We start from the raw sequence: 16,839 nt of genomic DNA, 5'->3' as shown, positions 1-16,839 counted from the left end.
TAAAAATGAGCAAGAAACAAAACCCAGGATGGGGCTGCACAGAAAAAGCAGCTAGGCTACGCCATTCGGAGTTGTTAGTTTTGAACTTCTGTTGTGTTGCATTTGTGCTGGCTGGCATCTTTAGGTGTGGCTGTCACTCCAGCACTGTTCCTACCTCACAGCCTCACTCCACGAGTCCTTCGAGCATGGCGCTTCCTGCCAGAGGTTGTAAGGATGGCCATGAAAAGGGGATTCAATTCTTTGACGTCCATTAGGAGCTACTAGGTATGATGAGCAAGGGAACCTCCAAATACCAATAATGCAAGGAGGCAACATCAGGAGGAGGCCTTGGCACCTGTGCCCTGGCAGAAGGGCTGGTAGCTGCGGGACCCCTTAGCCGCCTCTTCTTCAGTATCCCCCCAGGAGTCAGCACTATCCGAAGCCAGGCAGCAGGGGCTTTTCTGGGGCAGCCCCTTCTCTTGGGAGCGGGGGGGGGGTACTTTTAGTCTCCCTCCTTGTTTCCTTCCTGGCAGAATTTAAAAGCCCACCTCTTCTGGAAGGCTCTTTAAGCTTATGGGTAGTGCTGGGATTTGCTTGTGATGTGCTTAGAAGGGCTCGTGGGATGTCTTGCGTTTCGGTGTCTTTTCTTTTGTGGGCCTGACTTGATCCTGCGCATTTGGACTTACTAATATACTGTTCCTAGTCTGTTTGGTTACTGATAGTACTTAAGTGACAAAGCCATCTGTTTCATATGTATGCAGTTGTATTTTATTCGCTTTAAGCCCTCTTGAGTAGCTCTGACTGGTGGGCTCAGTGAAGTTAACCTTCAGGTGTGTTAACATAATTTGCTTTAAAACTATATTTCATGGCTTATTTTAAAGCCGCCCTGCGCCTGCTTCAGTGGGGAGGGCGGGATATAAATCCAATAAAATAAATAAATAAATAAAATCTGTCACAGAAACTAGTGATGGGTGAACATTTCATTCTTCCCCATCCTCATGAGAGCAAATAGTGAATATTGGCCTAGCTAACAGACGGCTTCTGGTTTTGTTTAGAGAAGAACTGGAGAAAATGAAAGGGGTGATTGAGCATTCCAAGAAGTCTCTCCTTCCGGGGGCCAAATCTCACATCTCTGCTGCTGAGGATAAACTGCACTGCATGATCGTTGACCTGGACAGTGTGGTGAAAAAGGTCCGTTTTTCTTTAATGCAAAACTCATTTGCAGTTATGGGAAACTTCGGTAGCTTTCCTGTTTGGGGGCAGAGATGTGTTTTTGGTGCTAAATGGAACGAATGGTTTGGCCTGTGTCCTTTCTCCTCCTCGCCTTTATGTTGTTAATTCCCCCCTCCCCCAATTCATTGAGGGGTTTTGGGAGTCCTCTTTTTAGGTGTGGCTCGCACGAGAGCCCAAAGGGGCAGGCAGCTTCTCTGCAACTTTTCTTCCGTCCCTCCCTCAGCTGGGCTTTGGCCTGCCGGGAATCCTCTTCCAGAGCTTTCTCCTTTTAGCATTGCACCTTCTCTGCCTGAAGCGGGGCAAGGCTGGCCCTTCTGCCCCAGGCTCTTTCTTCTCCCTGGTTGTGTTGGGATTCACGGCCAGGGAGAGAAGAGGGCGGGTTGCAGACTGCTTTCTTCTTGCAGACTGGTTAGCTGGTCTACCTGGCAGGTAGGCACTGATGTCTTCCTTGAGAGAGCCTGTGGAAGGCCAATCCAAAGGCACTGGCAGGCTTTAAGGGCACAGGGGAACAGCTGCATGGCGGCACCCTCCAGAGTTCCCAGAGCAAACTTCCAGGGCCCTCAGCTGGGGGGATTCGCTGCCTCCACAGCCTTGAGAAGACATCTGAGCAGCCCGCCCACTCCGCCTTGTGCTTGACAGGCCAGGATGGACGCTGCTTTTGGGTGAGTGGTAGTCAGGACTTTGCTCGCACCTCCACGAAGCTCACCTTGCCAGTCTTTCACATAATTGTGCCTGCACAGAAGACTGCTAGATGAACAGTAACTACACTCCCCTCACCCCACTGCTGCAAAGTGAATAAAGGCAGCCTTTTAATTAATATTCAAGCTTTGGGGACTTGATAAGAAGAAAAGAAAATCATCTTTTTTTGCCAAATTTAAAAGCTGGCAAGACTTCATTCAACAGTGGCCAGCACATTTGACCAAAAGCCTTTTCTGCACCAGCAGAGTAAAAAAGGTCTAGATGTGACCCGTCAGTAGTAGTATTGACAACTGCAACGTCTGTCAGCATTGGACATGGCCCTGCAACTCGTAACCAGTGTTCCCTCTAAGCTGAGTTAGTGTGAGCTAGTGCATAGTTTTTTAGCCTCTGGCTCACATATTGTTGTCTTAGCTCAGAAAAAATGGCCCCAGAGCAAACTACTTGATGCAGTAGTCAAATCCCTCGCTCACAACTTTCATGCTTGTAGCTCATGAAGTAGAATTGTTGCTCACAAGACTCCACAGCTTGGAGGGAGCATTGCTTGTAACTTTCAGAATCTCCTTGATTCTTGGAAACGCTCATTGAACCAAGGCAGAAAAGGGAACCTACAATATTTGTTTATAAATATTGGGACATGCAAAGTCTTTGGGATGAAGGGAATAAGGAGCTGGAGGGCCCGACCTTGCCAAAGCCCTGGCCGGTGGCCTCCAACGCTCTCATTCAGCCAAAAATACCCTGGACACCACAGGAGCTTTCCTCAGAGGACTACAATAAAGGGTCTAACTGTTGGTGCTGTGGCTTAAAAGACGTGCTTTGGGCCTGGCCAGTTATTTGGTCTCTTTGCCTTTCTCCTTTGAGCTAATTAATTTTAAAAAATTAATAAAAAGGGGAAAAGGTGTATCCTGTACATTCGTCAAATTCAAGAGACAAATAAAAAGTCTTTTTCTACTCCAAGTTAATTGTCAGCCCTTCCGAACACCAGTTTGGTCTATATGCCAGCCTGGGATATTGTCTTACCTGATATGGCTGTAAATATATTTTGAACATAATGAAGAGATTGTTTGGTACGAAGCCAGGCGAAGAGGATATTTTTAGTGCTGGGGATCAACTTAACATTTGCCTCAATCCAGGAATGCACTGAGAGCTTCTTTGAAGGAGTCAAAACATTTCTTTAGGTGTAGAGCTGTTTCTTCCATACATTCTACAGACAATTCCTCGGAAAAAGCCATCTGGGCTAGGTACCTTGTTATGTTTTAAAATCTTAATTGTACCTTTTATTTCTTCCAAAGATACCCAGGAACACCCTGTGCTCATCACATAAGGACCCCAAACCTTCTATCAGGTGTCCTGTCAGCAGCACACAAGGCCTGGAGAAGGTTCCCTCTGTGGTGAACGGAGCTGTCCTCCCCCTCCTCCCCGGCTTTGTTTGGAATCTGGTTTTGTCCGGATCTCTGCTGGAGAGGAAATCAGAGTAGAAATAAATTTCTCATAGGTGCAGCGTCTACCTGACGCCCGCCAGTTACAGACAAACAGCCTGTCCTTGTGGTGTGTCTAGGTCCAGCTGAGCACAGAGCATTCATCCTAATGGAAACTTGGATGTATCGTGCTGAGGCTGGAGCTCCCATCTGTAACAAATGGGCCGCTGTAACTAGTCTTTGGAGAGGATTCCCACCTCAACAGGTGCTGTAGGATTTCCTAGTGGCTGTTTTTGCAATGCCTTGAAGCCAGGGATATGTGCAGACTGCAGGTGAAAGGCTGGCTGAGTGCCCAGAGCTTCTAATCTTCCACCTCCCCTTTGCAGGTGCAGGCGGCCCAGTCGGAAGCGAAAATAGTTGCCCAGTACCGTGAACTTGTAGCCATCGCAAGGGAGGAATTTCAGAGAGAGCTGGATAGTGTTACTCCAGAAGCCCAACCTGGTAGGAAGAGGCTAAGTAAGTAAGAAGCTAATTAAAAGTGATCTTTAACTGCTGTGATCCTGGAAAAAAGTGTGTCTACTAGCTCACCACAATTTAAAGTAGAAATCATGGCTGCATTGTCATTTTCTCAATCTTTTCCTTCTCTTCTTTAAAATACACAGCAACTGAATTCTGTTATTTAATTTTGGCACAAAAGCTGAAATTTTGGCCTCTGGTGCTAATAAAAGGTCTTTAAGGACCTGTCTGGTGGCACATGAGCCTGCACCTAAAAGCTCCATCTAAGCGAATATAAAATCAGCTCCAATGTGATGAAATGGAGCAACAGCAACAAATTCACCAAGCACAGTAATTAAATAGCAGCTGTTTAAAGAAATGCAGTAGTTGTGTATTTTATCCTGGAAACAGGAAGTTCTCTTGTTTGGGCAGCAGCTGGCGTTTCAACGAATCTGAATCTGCAGGGCTCACCCCCTTTCCCCTGCGAATTTTTCGCTGGCAACAGTGGAGCTCTCTTCTCCGGTCTTTTCTGAGAAGCAACGTGGCCAGTCTCAGTTTCCCTTTCAAGGAGAAATTCTTGCCTAATGGTCAAACTGATTAAATATTATTTCTCATAATCATATATATGTCCTGGCAGGGACCTGCCAGGCCTTGTGCCATGCCCCCCCCCCCCAATAACCAGGCCAGCAGGTACCCACCTGCAAGAAGCTGCCTCAACTGCCAACTGAGGGGCTTGCAAGTCTTCAGTCACCCCAACACAGTGAGGAATGCGGCCCCTGGGGTGGTGGGGAGAGATGCCATGGAGCGCCAGGTTGCACAGAGCCCCGGGCTTAGGGAGAGCGTCGGAGGAGCCACGGAGGAAGTGACTCATGGAGGCCCAGGAAGGTGGCAGGAGAATCCACAGAGGCCCAGTGGTGGCTGCCTGAGTAGCCATGGGACCCACCCACGCTGCATGTACGCAAACACCTGTCTCTGCCCAAGGATGCCGCTGGATGTCTTGGGTTAAATAGAGGGGTGAGGCTTGATTTGAGAAGGGAGGTGGGAGCATGAAGGGGGTCAGATCTGCAATGAGGAGAGATAAAAGGAGGGACAAAGAATAGGATCGGGGAGGAGACAGCAGGATCCAACTGGCCTGGGGAAAAATTGCTGACTGACCCCAAAGAGGCAATAAGCATTTCGCTGGATGTGTAAGAAAGAGCCACAAAAACTAAGCATGGATGCACCCCTTCCCGCCCTCCTCACGATCTGCCTTATTCACAGAATCAGCCTTGCTGTCAGAGGGCCATCTAGCCTCTGTTTGAAAACCTTCGAGGAAGGAGAGCCCACCACCTCCCAAGGAAGCCTGTTCCACTGAGAAACTGCTCTGTCAAGAAGTTCTTCCTAATGTTTAGCCAGAAACTCTTTCAACCCATTGGTTCTGGTCTGATCTTTTGGGGCAACAGAACACATCCACGCCATCCTCTATATGACAGCCTTCAAAGTACATGCGGATGGTGATCATATCAACTCAGTCATCTCCTCTCCAGGCTAAACACGCTCAGCTCCTTCAGCCTTTCCTCATAGGACCTGGTCTCCAGACCCTTCAGCACCTTCATTGCCCTCCTCTAGACACTTTCCAGCTTGTCCACATCCTTCTCAAATTGTGGTGCCCCAAACTGAACACTAGGCGAGGCTTAACTAGAGCAAAGCGATACCATCACTTCACATGATCTGGACACTGTACTTCTGTTGATACAGCCCAAAATTGCATTTGCCTTTTAGCTGCTTCATGTTCAGTGTATATAATTCACTAAGACCTAGATCCTTTTTGCATATACTGCTGCTAAGACAAGTCTGCTCCATCCTATAACCATGCGTTGGATTTTTCCTACCTAAATGCAGAACTTTACATTTATCCCTGTTAAAATTAATTCATTGATTTTAGCCCAGTTTTCCGGCCTGTTAAGGTCATCCTGTATCCTGTTTCTGTCTTCTACTGTATTTGCAACCTCTCCCAATTTACTATCATCAGCAAATTTAATAAGCATTCCCTCTATTCCTTCATCCAAATCATTGATAAAGATGTTGAACAAAACAGGTCCCAGGACAGATCCTTGAGGCACTCCACTTGTCACTCCTCTCCAAGAGGATGAGGATCCATTCACAAGCACTCTTTGGGTGCGATCTATCAACCAGTATCCACCTAACGGTAACAGGATCCAAACCACATTTTTACCAACTTGTCCACAAGGATTCTATGTGGAACCTTATCAGAAGTCTTACTGAAATCAAGATAAATTATGTCTACAGCATTCCTCTGATCTGGTAAGGTAGTCACTTTCTCAAAAATAGAGATCAGATTAGTCTGACATGACTTGTTCTTGAGAAACCCATCTTAGTCATCACAGCCATCTTTTCTAAATGTTCCAGGATTGATTGTTTGATGATTTGTTCTAAAACTTTTCCAGGTATGGCTGTCAAGCTGAGGGGTCGATAGTTATCCGGATCCTCCTTTTCCCCCTTCTTGAAGATGGGAGTATTTGTCCTACTCCAGTCTTCTTGCAGCTCACCTGTTCGCCAAGAATGCTCAAAAATAATGGATAAAGGCTCAGAAACTACATCTGCAAGTTCTTTAATACTCTTGGGGGCAGGTCATCTGGCCTTGAGGACGTAGTTACATTTAAAGAAAGTAGGTGTTTATGTACTACCTCTATGCTGATCCTAGGCTGCAACTCCCTTCCCTCAAAATATATTTTGTTTTTGCCGTGTTGAGCACTGTTTCCCTCATAAGAGAAGACTGAGGAAAAGTAGGAATTGAGCAGTTCTGCCCTCTCTTCATCATCTGTTACATTTTCACTTTTCTGCCCTCGCAATGGGCCTACTATGACCTTGCTCTTTCTCTTACTTTGAACTTAAGAAAAGAACCCTTTTTTGTTGTTTTTAGCATCTTTTGTTAGCCCAAGCTCTTACTGAGCTTTAGCTTTCCTAACATTTTCTCTACAAGCACTGGTGATTTGTTTATATTCATCCTTAGCTGTAAGGCCTCCTTCCATTTCCTAAATGAGTCTTTTTTATTTCTCAAGTCTTTAGAGAGCTGTTTATGAGCTACCTTGGCTTCTCCCATTTTTTCCTTCTCACAGGAATCATCTGTGATTGTGCTTTCAGTATTTCGCTTTTAAGAAGCTCCCACCCCTCTTGAACTCTCTTCTTCTTAAGTATTCCTGACCATGAGATTTTACCCAGCATCCTTAAAGCATCCTTGCTTTCCTGAAGTCCAGCCTATATATCTGACTATGTACAGTTTTTCCCTTCCCTGAGACTGTGAATTCCAAAATCCCATGGCCACTACAACCCAGGGTACCCACTAGTTCCACCTGATCAACCAGTTCTTCCCTCTTGGTGAGAATCAAATCCAAGGTAGCAGATTCCTTTGTTTCCCTCTCCACTTTTTGGAAAATGAAGTTGTCGTCAAGACAAGTCAGGCATTTGTTTGACCTTTCATTTTTAGCAGAGTTGGACTTCCAACGGATGTCCGGGTAATTGAAATTTCCCATAACCACTGTGTTCCTTCTCTGTGAGAATTGCTCTAGGAGTTTCTTATCCAAGTCCTCTTGCCTGGCTTGGTGGTCTATAGCAGACCCCCCCCCCCCAATAATATCACTGGTATTTCTTACTCCTTTTATTTATACCCAGAGGCTCTCAGCTGAACTGCCGTGCTCAGATTCACGAGTTTCCTCACAAGCAGCGGCTTTTGTTGCAGAAAAGGCCCAGCAGGAGTTCATTTGCATATTAGGCCACACCCCCTGATGGCACCATTGTTTTCACACAGAGCTTTTTGTAGAAAAGGCCCAGCAGGAGTTCATTTGCATATTAGGCCACACCCCCTGACACCAAACCAGCCAGAACTGCGTTCCTGCTCAAAAAAAGCCCTGCTCACAAGTACATACCTCCCTCACGTTGTCTGCTCCACCTGGCAGTGGCTCTCCTGCCTCTCAGGCTGCGTCGTGGGCATCACCTGATCCTTCACTGTGTCAAGCCCCAAGATTCCCAACAATGAAGTCCTTTGTTTTCTTTCGAATGGACTGGTTTATTTAGGAATTCAAAGGTGCCTCAAGGAAAATGATCCTTGGAAATACTGAGATACCAGAGGTTAACATGCTTACTGTATAGGGTATCATAAACCGTTACAAAAGGCGCTTCATTCAGATCTAAGGTTCAAAGGTTACAGCAGCAACTATCATTTTCAGTACAAAAGCATTCTCGCACTACATTGTGAACTGATAAGGGAGCATGTGAGTTTTAGGGAGTGCATCCTTGAAACATGGCAGGCCGTTTCTAGTACCATAAACATTCTTCTGCCGGAGGGTGATGCCTCCGTGTTCTCTAGGTTGTAAATAATGGGGGAAGGCCAGAGTATGAACCTGACATTTGCTCAGCCATCTTTTAAGAAAATAGTCGGGCTTGACACGCTGATGCTCGTCAAGCAGATGGTCTGCCAGGGAGCCGCAGCCCTGCCCCCCCCCCGGCCCATTACTGGCGGCAGCTCTCGGGGTCTCTCAGGCAGAGGAAGGCTTGTTCCTGCCTGGCCCTTTCCTTTTGCAGGCAAAGCAGCTGTTCTTCCACTGAGCCACAGCTGACTGCAGAGGCATGTGTGCCCCTTTGGGAGAATTCTGATGGCAGGTCTGCTTGTGTGGGATGTCTGGTAGGCCCATCCCGTCTGACAGTTTCCTCTCTCCAGCTGAAGGCCTGACAGCCGAAGACCTGAACTCTCTGATCGCTCATGCCCATCGACGCATCGACCAGCTCAACAAAGAGTTGGTGGAGCAGAAGGTGCGAGAGCAGCAGCACGTGGCGGCAGCTCTGGAAAAGAAGAAGCTGGAGGACAAAAAGGCTTTTGAGACAGCTGTGGCCAAGGCCTTGGAGCATCACAAGACTGAGACCCTGTTGGAGCAAGAGATGAAGGTAGCTGCTGGGGCCTTCCCTCAGGGCAAGGCGGGGCGGGGGGAGAGAGCGGAAGAGGAGTCGACTAGCAGCGGGTAGGCAGAGGCTGCCTTGACAGCCAGGTGGTGGGGACAGGAACAAGAACCTCTCCAGTTACTTCATTAATAGATCACCTTCCTCGCTGAGACTCAGCACATGAATCTGCGTTATGCTGAATCAGGCCCTCAGCCCACCCGTGTCAGCCTTGTCTACTCAGTTTGCCCATGGCTCCCCAAGGTCTTTCGCCTCACCTGCTGCCTGGGCCCTTTACCTGGAGATCCCAGGGACTGAGCTGGGGACCTCCTGCATGCCAAGCAGAGACTCCTCCTCCTCTTCAGGGCTACAGCCTCCCCCCCCCCGCCCCATTCTGCTGAATCGGACCGGCCTCCGGACCAGCCTAGCAGCAGCTCTTTCTCCAGGGTCTCTCTCCGGCAGAAAGAAGGTCTTTCCCTCCCACCCCCTGCTCTCTGACCTCTGGAGGCGCCGGCCGTTGAACTTGGGGCCTTGTTGGTGCCTGGGGGAGGCGAACAAGGGTCTGGATGGGAGAGGCTGCCAGGGACCTTCCGCATGCCCAAGCCCAAAAGGGCTCTTTTCTCCACTGGGGGCACTCTCACAGTCCATCTAAAAAATATGCGGTGCCCAGGAACCCAGCATCTGTCTCTGCACCAGCAGTGTTGTTGCTTCAGCAGGAGGGAAAAGGGACACTTTTTCATTTCCAGCTGGGGGGGGGGGGGGAGATCCCAGCATTGTACTCATTTGGCCCTTGGCATGGGGTATAGACGACAAGGATTTGTCGATGGCATGTGGTGTAAAAGACAGCCTAGCATAGGAGCGACCAGTTCTGTCTCACGCTGCCAGGGAAGACCATCCTGGATACAAGATGATGCCCCTTTCCTGGCACCAGAGGCCAGAGTGAGGGCACCAGGGCATTCTGCATCTAGTGGACAGCAGAATCCTGTCTCAGGATGTCTCTGTCTACCGAGCCCATAAACAAAAGCACAGACAGAAGCCTTGTGATGTGATGGTTGGCATGCCAGGTGGGGACTTGGAAGATGGTTTAAATTTTGACTCAGCCAGGAAGCTAACTGGCTCTGTGTGCCTGCCTGCTGGAAGGCTTTCCTGGCTGCCTCAGGTTTCAAGGTGGGGGGTAGCAGAGCCTTGCCGTTCTTAATGGCTCCGTGTGGAAGGTGTTGCGCTATCCAGGAGGGTGTTGGACTGTCTGTTTTTGGCTGTTCTGCAGACTTCCTTGAAACAGTGCAGGGCAGGAGTGTTGAACTGGTCGTGAAGAGGGCTGGGTCTGACATAAATGAGACCCTGCTGGGCTGGGCCGTGCGTGTCATGAAATGTAATGCCAGATAACAGAGATATAAACTTTATAAAGGACACAGACAAAAACAATCAAAAGATTTTTTAAAAACTTAAAACGTGCTTAAAACATTAGCACTCGTTGGTCTTTAAAGGCACTTTCTTTGTATCTCTCCCATGGGATTGAGGGAACTGGGCAAAGGAAGCTCTGGCTCTTTCCTTCCTTCTCCAGGGGACCAGGAGGGGGAGGAGCCTCAGTCAATAGAAGGAAGAGAGGCTTGGCTCGGTAGCTCGGCTGTGCGATTGAGAGAAGCTGGCAAAGCAAGCTATCCCTTGCTCCCCAAGGGAGAAGCTTCAGCCAGTGGAGAAAATAAAGGTTTTGCTCTGTAGCTCCTGTGTGACTGAGCAAGCCTGGCAAAGCAAGCTGTGATGCAGAAGGAAGCAAGAGAGAGGGAGAAGGAAGCAGATGACAGCCAATTGCTTAGGGACCTGATTTGGCCCCCGGGCTGCATGTTTGACACCCGTGGTGTAGGACATGAAGTTGAAAATAGTCCTCCATGAATGACCATAATTATTGGCTTTTGCGTTTAGGAGAGCAACATCTAGTAGAAATTGCCAGCCCTGTTATTTCATGAGACTGGCTGTTGTGTAATAGGTGGTACTTGAGGCTTCATTTTGGTGATGGAAAGCTCTTTCCATGGAATTGATGGCTTCTTCTTCACAGCCTAGGAGACTGGAATCTGGTGCAGTCTTTTCCATCCGGCTTGACTTCTCCAAACATATCCTGGGGCCCGCAGGACTCGAAGCGAAGCCCGTTTTCTCAGTGGGTGTCCACTGGGGAGGGATACCCTCTGGGCCTTGTCAGAGTCCTCACTCAGCAGCAGTGCATTGGGGTCACTCGCAGATTTCCAGGCTCTCTGGGCTTTTCACCCAGTCCTGAAGAACAAGATGCTTCAGATCATGCCTCCTGCCCATTGGCCCAGCAGGACTTTTCCTGGCAGCCATCATGGCCCGCCCACCACTGAGGAGTCAGCTGTGAATGCTGGAAAGCACTCTCGCACTGCAGACTCCTCTCAGCACGACACAAACTCTTGTGTTGCCCAACACAAGCAGCCCTAGGCTGTGTGGCTCATCTCCATGCCAGCAGGCGGGCACTTCCATCCTGAAGGGGAGCTACTGGAGCACACCTTCCTTTGAGAAAACATTGCTGTCCTTTTCCTTTTTTAAAGCTCTCTTGGCTGTTTTGCTTTGACTGATAATCCAAGTTGGGAAAAGGAGTCAGTGGTGCCTGTAAAACACTCACTGAAAACAGTCTTTGCAGTCACCTGTATACAGTTTAGTGATGCTTCCCGTGAACTGTTTGGTACCTTTATAGCTGGAAGAGGCTGTCCTGTACCATTTGTGGGTCAGAACAGAGGCATAACTCTGGATGACTTCTTGTTGGCAGATTGAAGAAGTCCGAGAAATTATGGAGAGTGAAATGAGGACTCAGCTCCGGCGGCAAGCTGCTGCTCACACTGACCATCTGGGAGATGTTCTCAAAATTCAGGAGCAAGAACTCAAGCTGGAGTTTGAAAAGGTGGGGAAAGAAAGCAGCCATCCCGGGAAGGCCCTGTGGCCTTAGGGCAGCCTTCTTCCTCAGGTGGCCGGAAAGCTCAGTCTTAAACTGCGGATAGTTTTGTGTCAGATAAATCTCATTCGCTGCAGCTGAACTTGCTTTTATGGTTACAGCAGTAATCTGTGTCTTTATCTTCATTAGGTATAGCTTCCCTGAGTTCCCGGGGCTGGTGAGAGGCTGGTAAACACTAAGGATGGGCAGGAACCAAACCACAAATGGCGGCTCAAGCACAAACCAGGCCGGACTTTAAACCTCTTCTCTCTAGAGTTGCGTCCCAGCAGTGGCACAATCTCATATGAATGAGATGAATGAATCATAGAGTCATTCAGCTGGAAGAGACCTCCAGGGGCCCAACCTCCTGCACAATGCAAAAAACTCACAAGTCCCTTCCCTCACGCACCCCCAGTGATCCCACTCCACACCCAGAAGATGGCAAAACCCCCCTCCAGGCTCCCTGGCCAAACTGGCCTGGAGAGAAATTGCTGCCTCACCCCAAAGTGTCAATCAGCACTTCCCTGGGTGTGTAAGAAAGGGCCACGAGAACTAAGCAGTGATGCGGCCCTTCCTGCCCTCCCTCTCATGAGCTGCCTACGTTCACAAGATCTGCATCGCTGTCAGGTGGCCATCTAGCCTCTGTTGGAAGGAGAGCCCACTGCCTCCCAAGGAGGAAGCCTCTTCCACTGAGGAGCCCCTCTTAACGGTCAGGAAGTTCTTCCTCATGTTTCTTCATGCCTCAGCTGCCCAATGCTTCCCAGGCCCTGTGGTTGAGAAGCCCTGCTGGTGAAGAGAAGGGGTGGCATTTAAATGTGGTTACTATGTAGTGTCCTCAGCTGGGATGGGAGCTCGAGCGGGTCAGTTTTCACTCCCCTCCACTTCCAAGACCAGCGGTGTGAAACTGACCCGCACTCCCTCCCCTTCCCTTCCCCAGCAGGCCTGCAGAACAAGTTGACTAAGGAAGCGAAGACAAATCGGGGAGACTTTTAAGATGCCTCCCCTTTGCTGCGGAAGGCTGAAACTGACCATGTCCAATGGGAAGTGAGTTCTGAAAGTATTTAGATGCCTTCAGTGCTCACTGGGGACAGGACGAACCATGAACCGGTTCATCCAGTGGAGGAGTTTGTGGTTCATAAAAACCCTGAGCCACAATCCTCCATTTTCCCAGTTTGTGCCCAGCCCTTTGGATGCAGCCAGTAGCATACGTGCCTCCCTCTTTTGTGAGAGGTTAGTTGGGCTACCTAGATCAGAGATGTCAAACTCATCTGTTACAAGGGCCATGGGATGTAAAACAAGGTACTGGAGATATAAAATTTATAATGGTGATTTCAGATATTGAATGGCAAAAGCCGGTGAATGACAATAGCAGGCTTGATTGGATTAAGTGTGATATTCGGACAAGGTGGTAGGTGTGGAGATACCAGTGCTGGTAATGAGACAGGAAACCAAGGTCTCAATTTCATCCAGGAGGATGCAAAGCAGAAATGGGCATATTCCTGACATTAGAAACCGCAACATTCAGTTGCTGACCTAAGAGTTGAAGGCATTTCAAAGGGAGATTAGAAAGAGAGACTGCTGAATCGCAGTTCACGGTGAAGCTCAAGCCAAGGCGTCCTCCTGGCCTGAACTGAGAGAGCTGCTTTCCCTGTCTCATTACCAATGTGTGCTGTTACCATTTAGCATCTGAAGTACTCCATTTTCCAAAACCAAGTGTTCTAATTCTTAATCAGGGTTGGGTTTTTTTTTAAAGAAAATAAATCCAGATAGGAACAGAGAAAGCCAATCTTTTAAAAAAACAAAACTTGTCAGAATAAGCCAAGATAATATCCTCAGTGTCCATTGTGCTTCTTAGAAGAATCCATCGATACATAGAATCATAGAGTTGGAAGGGACCTCCAGGGTCATCTAGTCCAACCCCCTGCACAATGCAGAAAACTCACAAAGGCCTCCCCCTAAATTCACAGGATCTTCATTGCTGTCAGATGGCCATCTAGCCTCTGTTTAGAAACCTCCAAGGAAGAAGAGCCCACCACCTCCCAAGGAAGCCTGTTCCACTGAAGAACTATTCTCACCATCAGGAAGTTCTTCCTAATGTTGAGCCGGAAACTCTTGATTTAATTTCAACCCATTGGTTCTGGTCCTACCTTCTGGAGCTACAGAAAACACCATCCTCTATATGACAGCCCAAGTACTTGAAGACGGTGATCGTATCACCTCTCAGCCGCCTCCTCTCCAGGCTAAACATGCCCAGTTCCTTCGATCTTTCCTCATAGGACTTGGTCTCCAGACCCCTCACCATCTTCATTGCCCTCCTCTGGACCCGTTCCAGCTTGTCTATATCCTTCTTAAAATGTGGTGCCCAAAACTGAACACAATACTCCAGGGGAGGTCTTACCAGAGCAGAGCAAAGCGATACCAGCACATCACATGATCTGGACACTATACTTCTGTGATACAGCCCAAAATTGCATTTCCCTTTTTAGCCACCGCATCACACTGTTGACTCATGTTCATTGTATGATCCACTAAGACCCCGAGATCCTTTTTCGTACATACTACTGCTAAGACAAGTCTCCCCCATCCTATAACCATGCATTGGATATTTCCTACCTAAATGCAGAACTTTACATTTATCCCTGTTAAAATTAATTTTATTGATTTTAGCCCAGTTTTCCAACCTGTCAAGGTCATCCTGTATCCTGTTTCTGTCTTCTTCTGTGTTTGCAGCCCCTCCCAATTTAGTATCTTCTGCCAACTTAATAAGCATTCCCTCTATTCCTTCATCCAAATCATTGATAAAAATGTTGAACAAAACAAGTCCCAGGACACCTCCGCCCTTTCTCATTTGCCTGTCCCTTTTAAATAAGTTGTACTCCTGAATCCTAACATTCCAGTTGTGAGTGTCATCCCACCAAGTTTCAGTAAGGCCTATTATGTCATAGTCTTCTTCCTGTATTAGGACTTCCAGTTCCTCCTCTTTGTTTCCCATACTCTGTGCATTAGTGTAGAGACATCGGAATCAACATTTTATGCATCCTGAGGGTTTAGTTTCTGTACAAACCTGCAAGTTAACATTACCTAGTGTATGCACCACTCTTTGCAAATCTTTAATGATGTTCTTATCCCCAGTTTCTGGCATGATACGAGGCTTTGAGTTATTGTCTTGCTCCCCCATACAATTTAGTTTAAAGTATTAGGTTAGCAAGACTTTTTCCAAACACCCTTTTTCCTACCGCTGTAAGGTGCAAACCATCTCCTGATCCACCCTCTCTCCCTCCCTTCCTCTAAAGAAGAAATGTGCTTGCATGCAAAAACTTATATGTGGAATAAAATGTTGGTCTTACAGCTGTCATGGGATTCCAATTTTGTTTTCTCTCTCTTCCCCTCCCTCTCTCTTCCTCCCCTGAAGAGGAGCAGCCCCAGAGAAGAAAACAGAAGTTGGGGGGGGGGGCTTGTCTTTGTATCCCTCCACACAAAGCAGGAAGCAGCCATGGAGCTCTGTATGCCTGGGGAGGGGGGAGGAAGAAAGGGAAGAGCCCAGAGGGAGCTGGGGGGGGGGGGGGAGGTCAAGCACTGGTGCAGCTGCAGGAGCAGCTCTGGAATAGGAAGCAGGAGAAGGAAGTTGCTCGGAGGCCAGTTTTGATCCTTGTGTGGGCCAGATTCAGCTTGTGGGCTGCATGTTTGACTCCCCAGATCTAGATGATTTATAATTGCTTTCTAAGGTTGCTGGAGAACAAAAAGTTGCCTGATATTTTAGGTGTCCCCATTCCTCCCACACTCTGTCCATCAAAAAAACGGCTCTTTCTTGTTTTTCTGCTTCTTAATTGTAATACTCTGTTTTAGAACCTGTCAGAAAAGCTCAGTGATCAAGAAATGCAGTACAAGAACCTTGTTCAGGAGCAACTTGACAACTTCACTCTGGACATCAACACAGCCTATGCCAAGCTGCGAGGAATCGAACAGGCAGTGGAAAGTGAGTGTGTGTGTGGGGGGGCCTGGGTCAGGGGCATTCAGTGCTTGGAGCACTTCATGTGCATTAGCTTGATCTGTGAGTGGTCTCTGTGCATCACCCCCTTGGAATCTATGGCACCTGTGCTGGTTCCCATTGGTGTTATGTAGCTCCAATAGAGGGATTATCTGGTTTCCCCATCTCTGAGCATGCCCAGGGACTCCACCACGCATGCTTAGGAGGCAGGGCACAAAAATCCCACCAGCTCTCTGACCGCCGCACAAGCAGGACTCCAGATACTCAGCTTTCCGGTCGGTGAACTATTTTCAGATATTCTTCCCTCCTTTCTTTGCTTTTCGTTGCTGCTGCCTTCGTCTCTTCATTCCAGACCTTTCTCTTCAAAAACAAAAAAAAGAGGAGGAAAAAGGAGGGAGGCTGCCGACCCCCCCCAACCCTCCCCCCACTCCTGGCCTTTGGCTGCTCTGACTCACGTGGGGCTTCTTTAAACGTTGCTCCCAGGGGGACAGCAAACTCCACTGCCTCCTTTGCCTTGATGAGGCCCATCGTACTGACTCCTGTGTTCACTGCCAAGGATTCGGCAAACAGACACATAAAAACCAAGCCGCTCGTCTCCAGACTGCGCCACTGGCAGCAGCACTGGCACCTCTTAAATCGGGTGTCAAACATGTGGCCTTCCTTAAAATAGGGGCTGTGGCCTGGGTACCTGCCCCACACATTCCACCATGAACACAGAAGTGAAAAAGCTTCTCTGCCATCTCCCCGTCTCCCTTTAGCAGTCCCTTGATTCCTTGGTCACCTCAAGGTCCTGCTGTTTCTCTGGCTGGTTTCCTGCTCTGGATAGATTTAAAGAGATGTTTTTGTTTGTCTTGATGCTTTTAGCAACCCATTCCTCAAAATCTTTTTCCTGCCTAATTATTGACTTGACCTTTCTTTTGCCAGAACCTGTGGTCCCTTCCCCCTGTTAAATTCACTGGGGCAGACCTTCCCCCTCTTTACTTTTTGTAGCTTCCTTGTTTTAAACATGCAGGCCTTCTTGGAGACTTGGCCATGCCTTGTCTGACCTGTGGAGTGCATTCCATTTGGGCTTCCATTAGTGTGGTTTTCGTTGACAGTCTTGTGTTTCCCTTTCAGCTTTCTTTTTGCGACTCCTCTCAATTTTGTAAAGCTCTCCT

At 48.2% G+C, this 16,839-nt stretch overlaps 1 protein-coding gene across 3 annotated transcripts in view; it reads left to right on the top strand.

Moving 5' to 3' along the window:
• The window catches only part of IMMT (inner membrane mitochondrial protein), a 34,223-nt gene that overhangs the window by 15,753 nt on the left and 1,631 nt on the right, over positions 1 to 16,839 (top strand). For all 3 annotated transcript variants that reach the window (XM_060255599.1, XM_060255601.1, XM_060255600.1), the window contains 5 exons: positions 1,035 to 1,170; positions 3,713 to 3,842; positions 8,539 to 8,762; positions 11,533 to 11,664; positions 15,541 to 15,670. In XM_060255599.1, coding sequence (XP_060111582.1) covers positions 1,035 to 1,170; positions 3,713 to 3,842; positions 8,539 to 8,762; positions 11,533 to 11,664; positions 15,541 to 15,670 — 752 coding nt within the window. The remainder of the gene's footprint in view (positions 1 to 1,034; positions 1,171 to 3,712; positions 3,843 to 8,538; positions 8,763 to 11,532; positions 11,665 to 15,540; positions 15,671 to 16,839) is intronic.

Source organism: Heteronotia binoei, chromosome 15, assembly GCF_032191835.1.
Source record: "Heteronotia binoei isolate CCM8104 ecotype False Entrance Well chromosome 15, APGP_CSIRO_Hbin_v1, whole genome shotgun sequence".
NCBI classification, from domain to species: Eukaryota; Metazoa; Chordata; class Lepidosauria; order Squamata; family Gekkonidae; genus Heteronotia; species Heteronotia binoei.
Note: the sequence above shows the minus strand (reverse complement) of the source record. Positions and strands in the feature narration are given on the sequence as shown.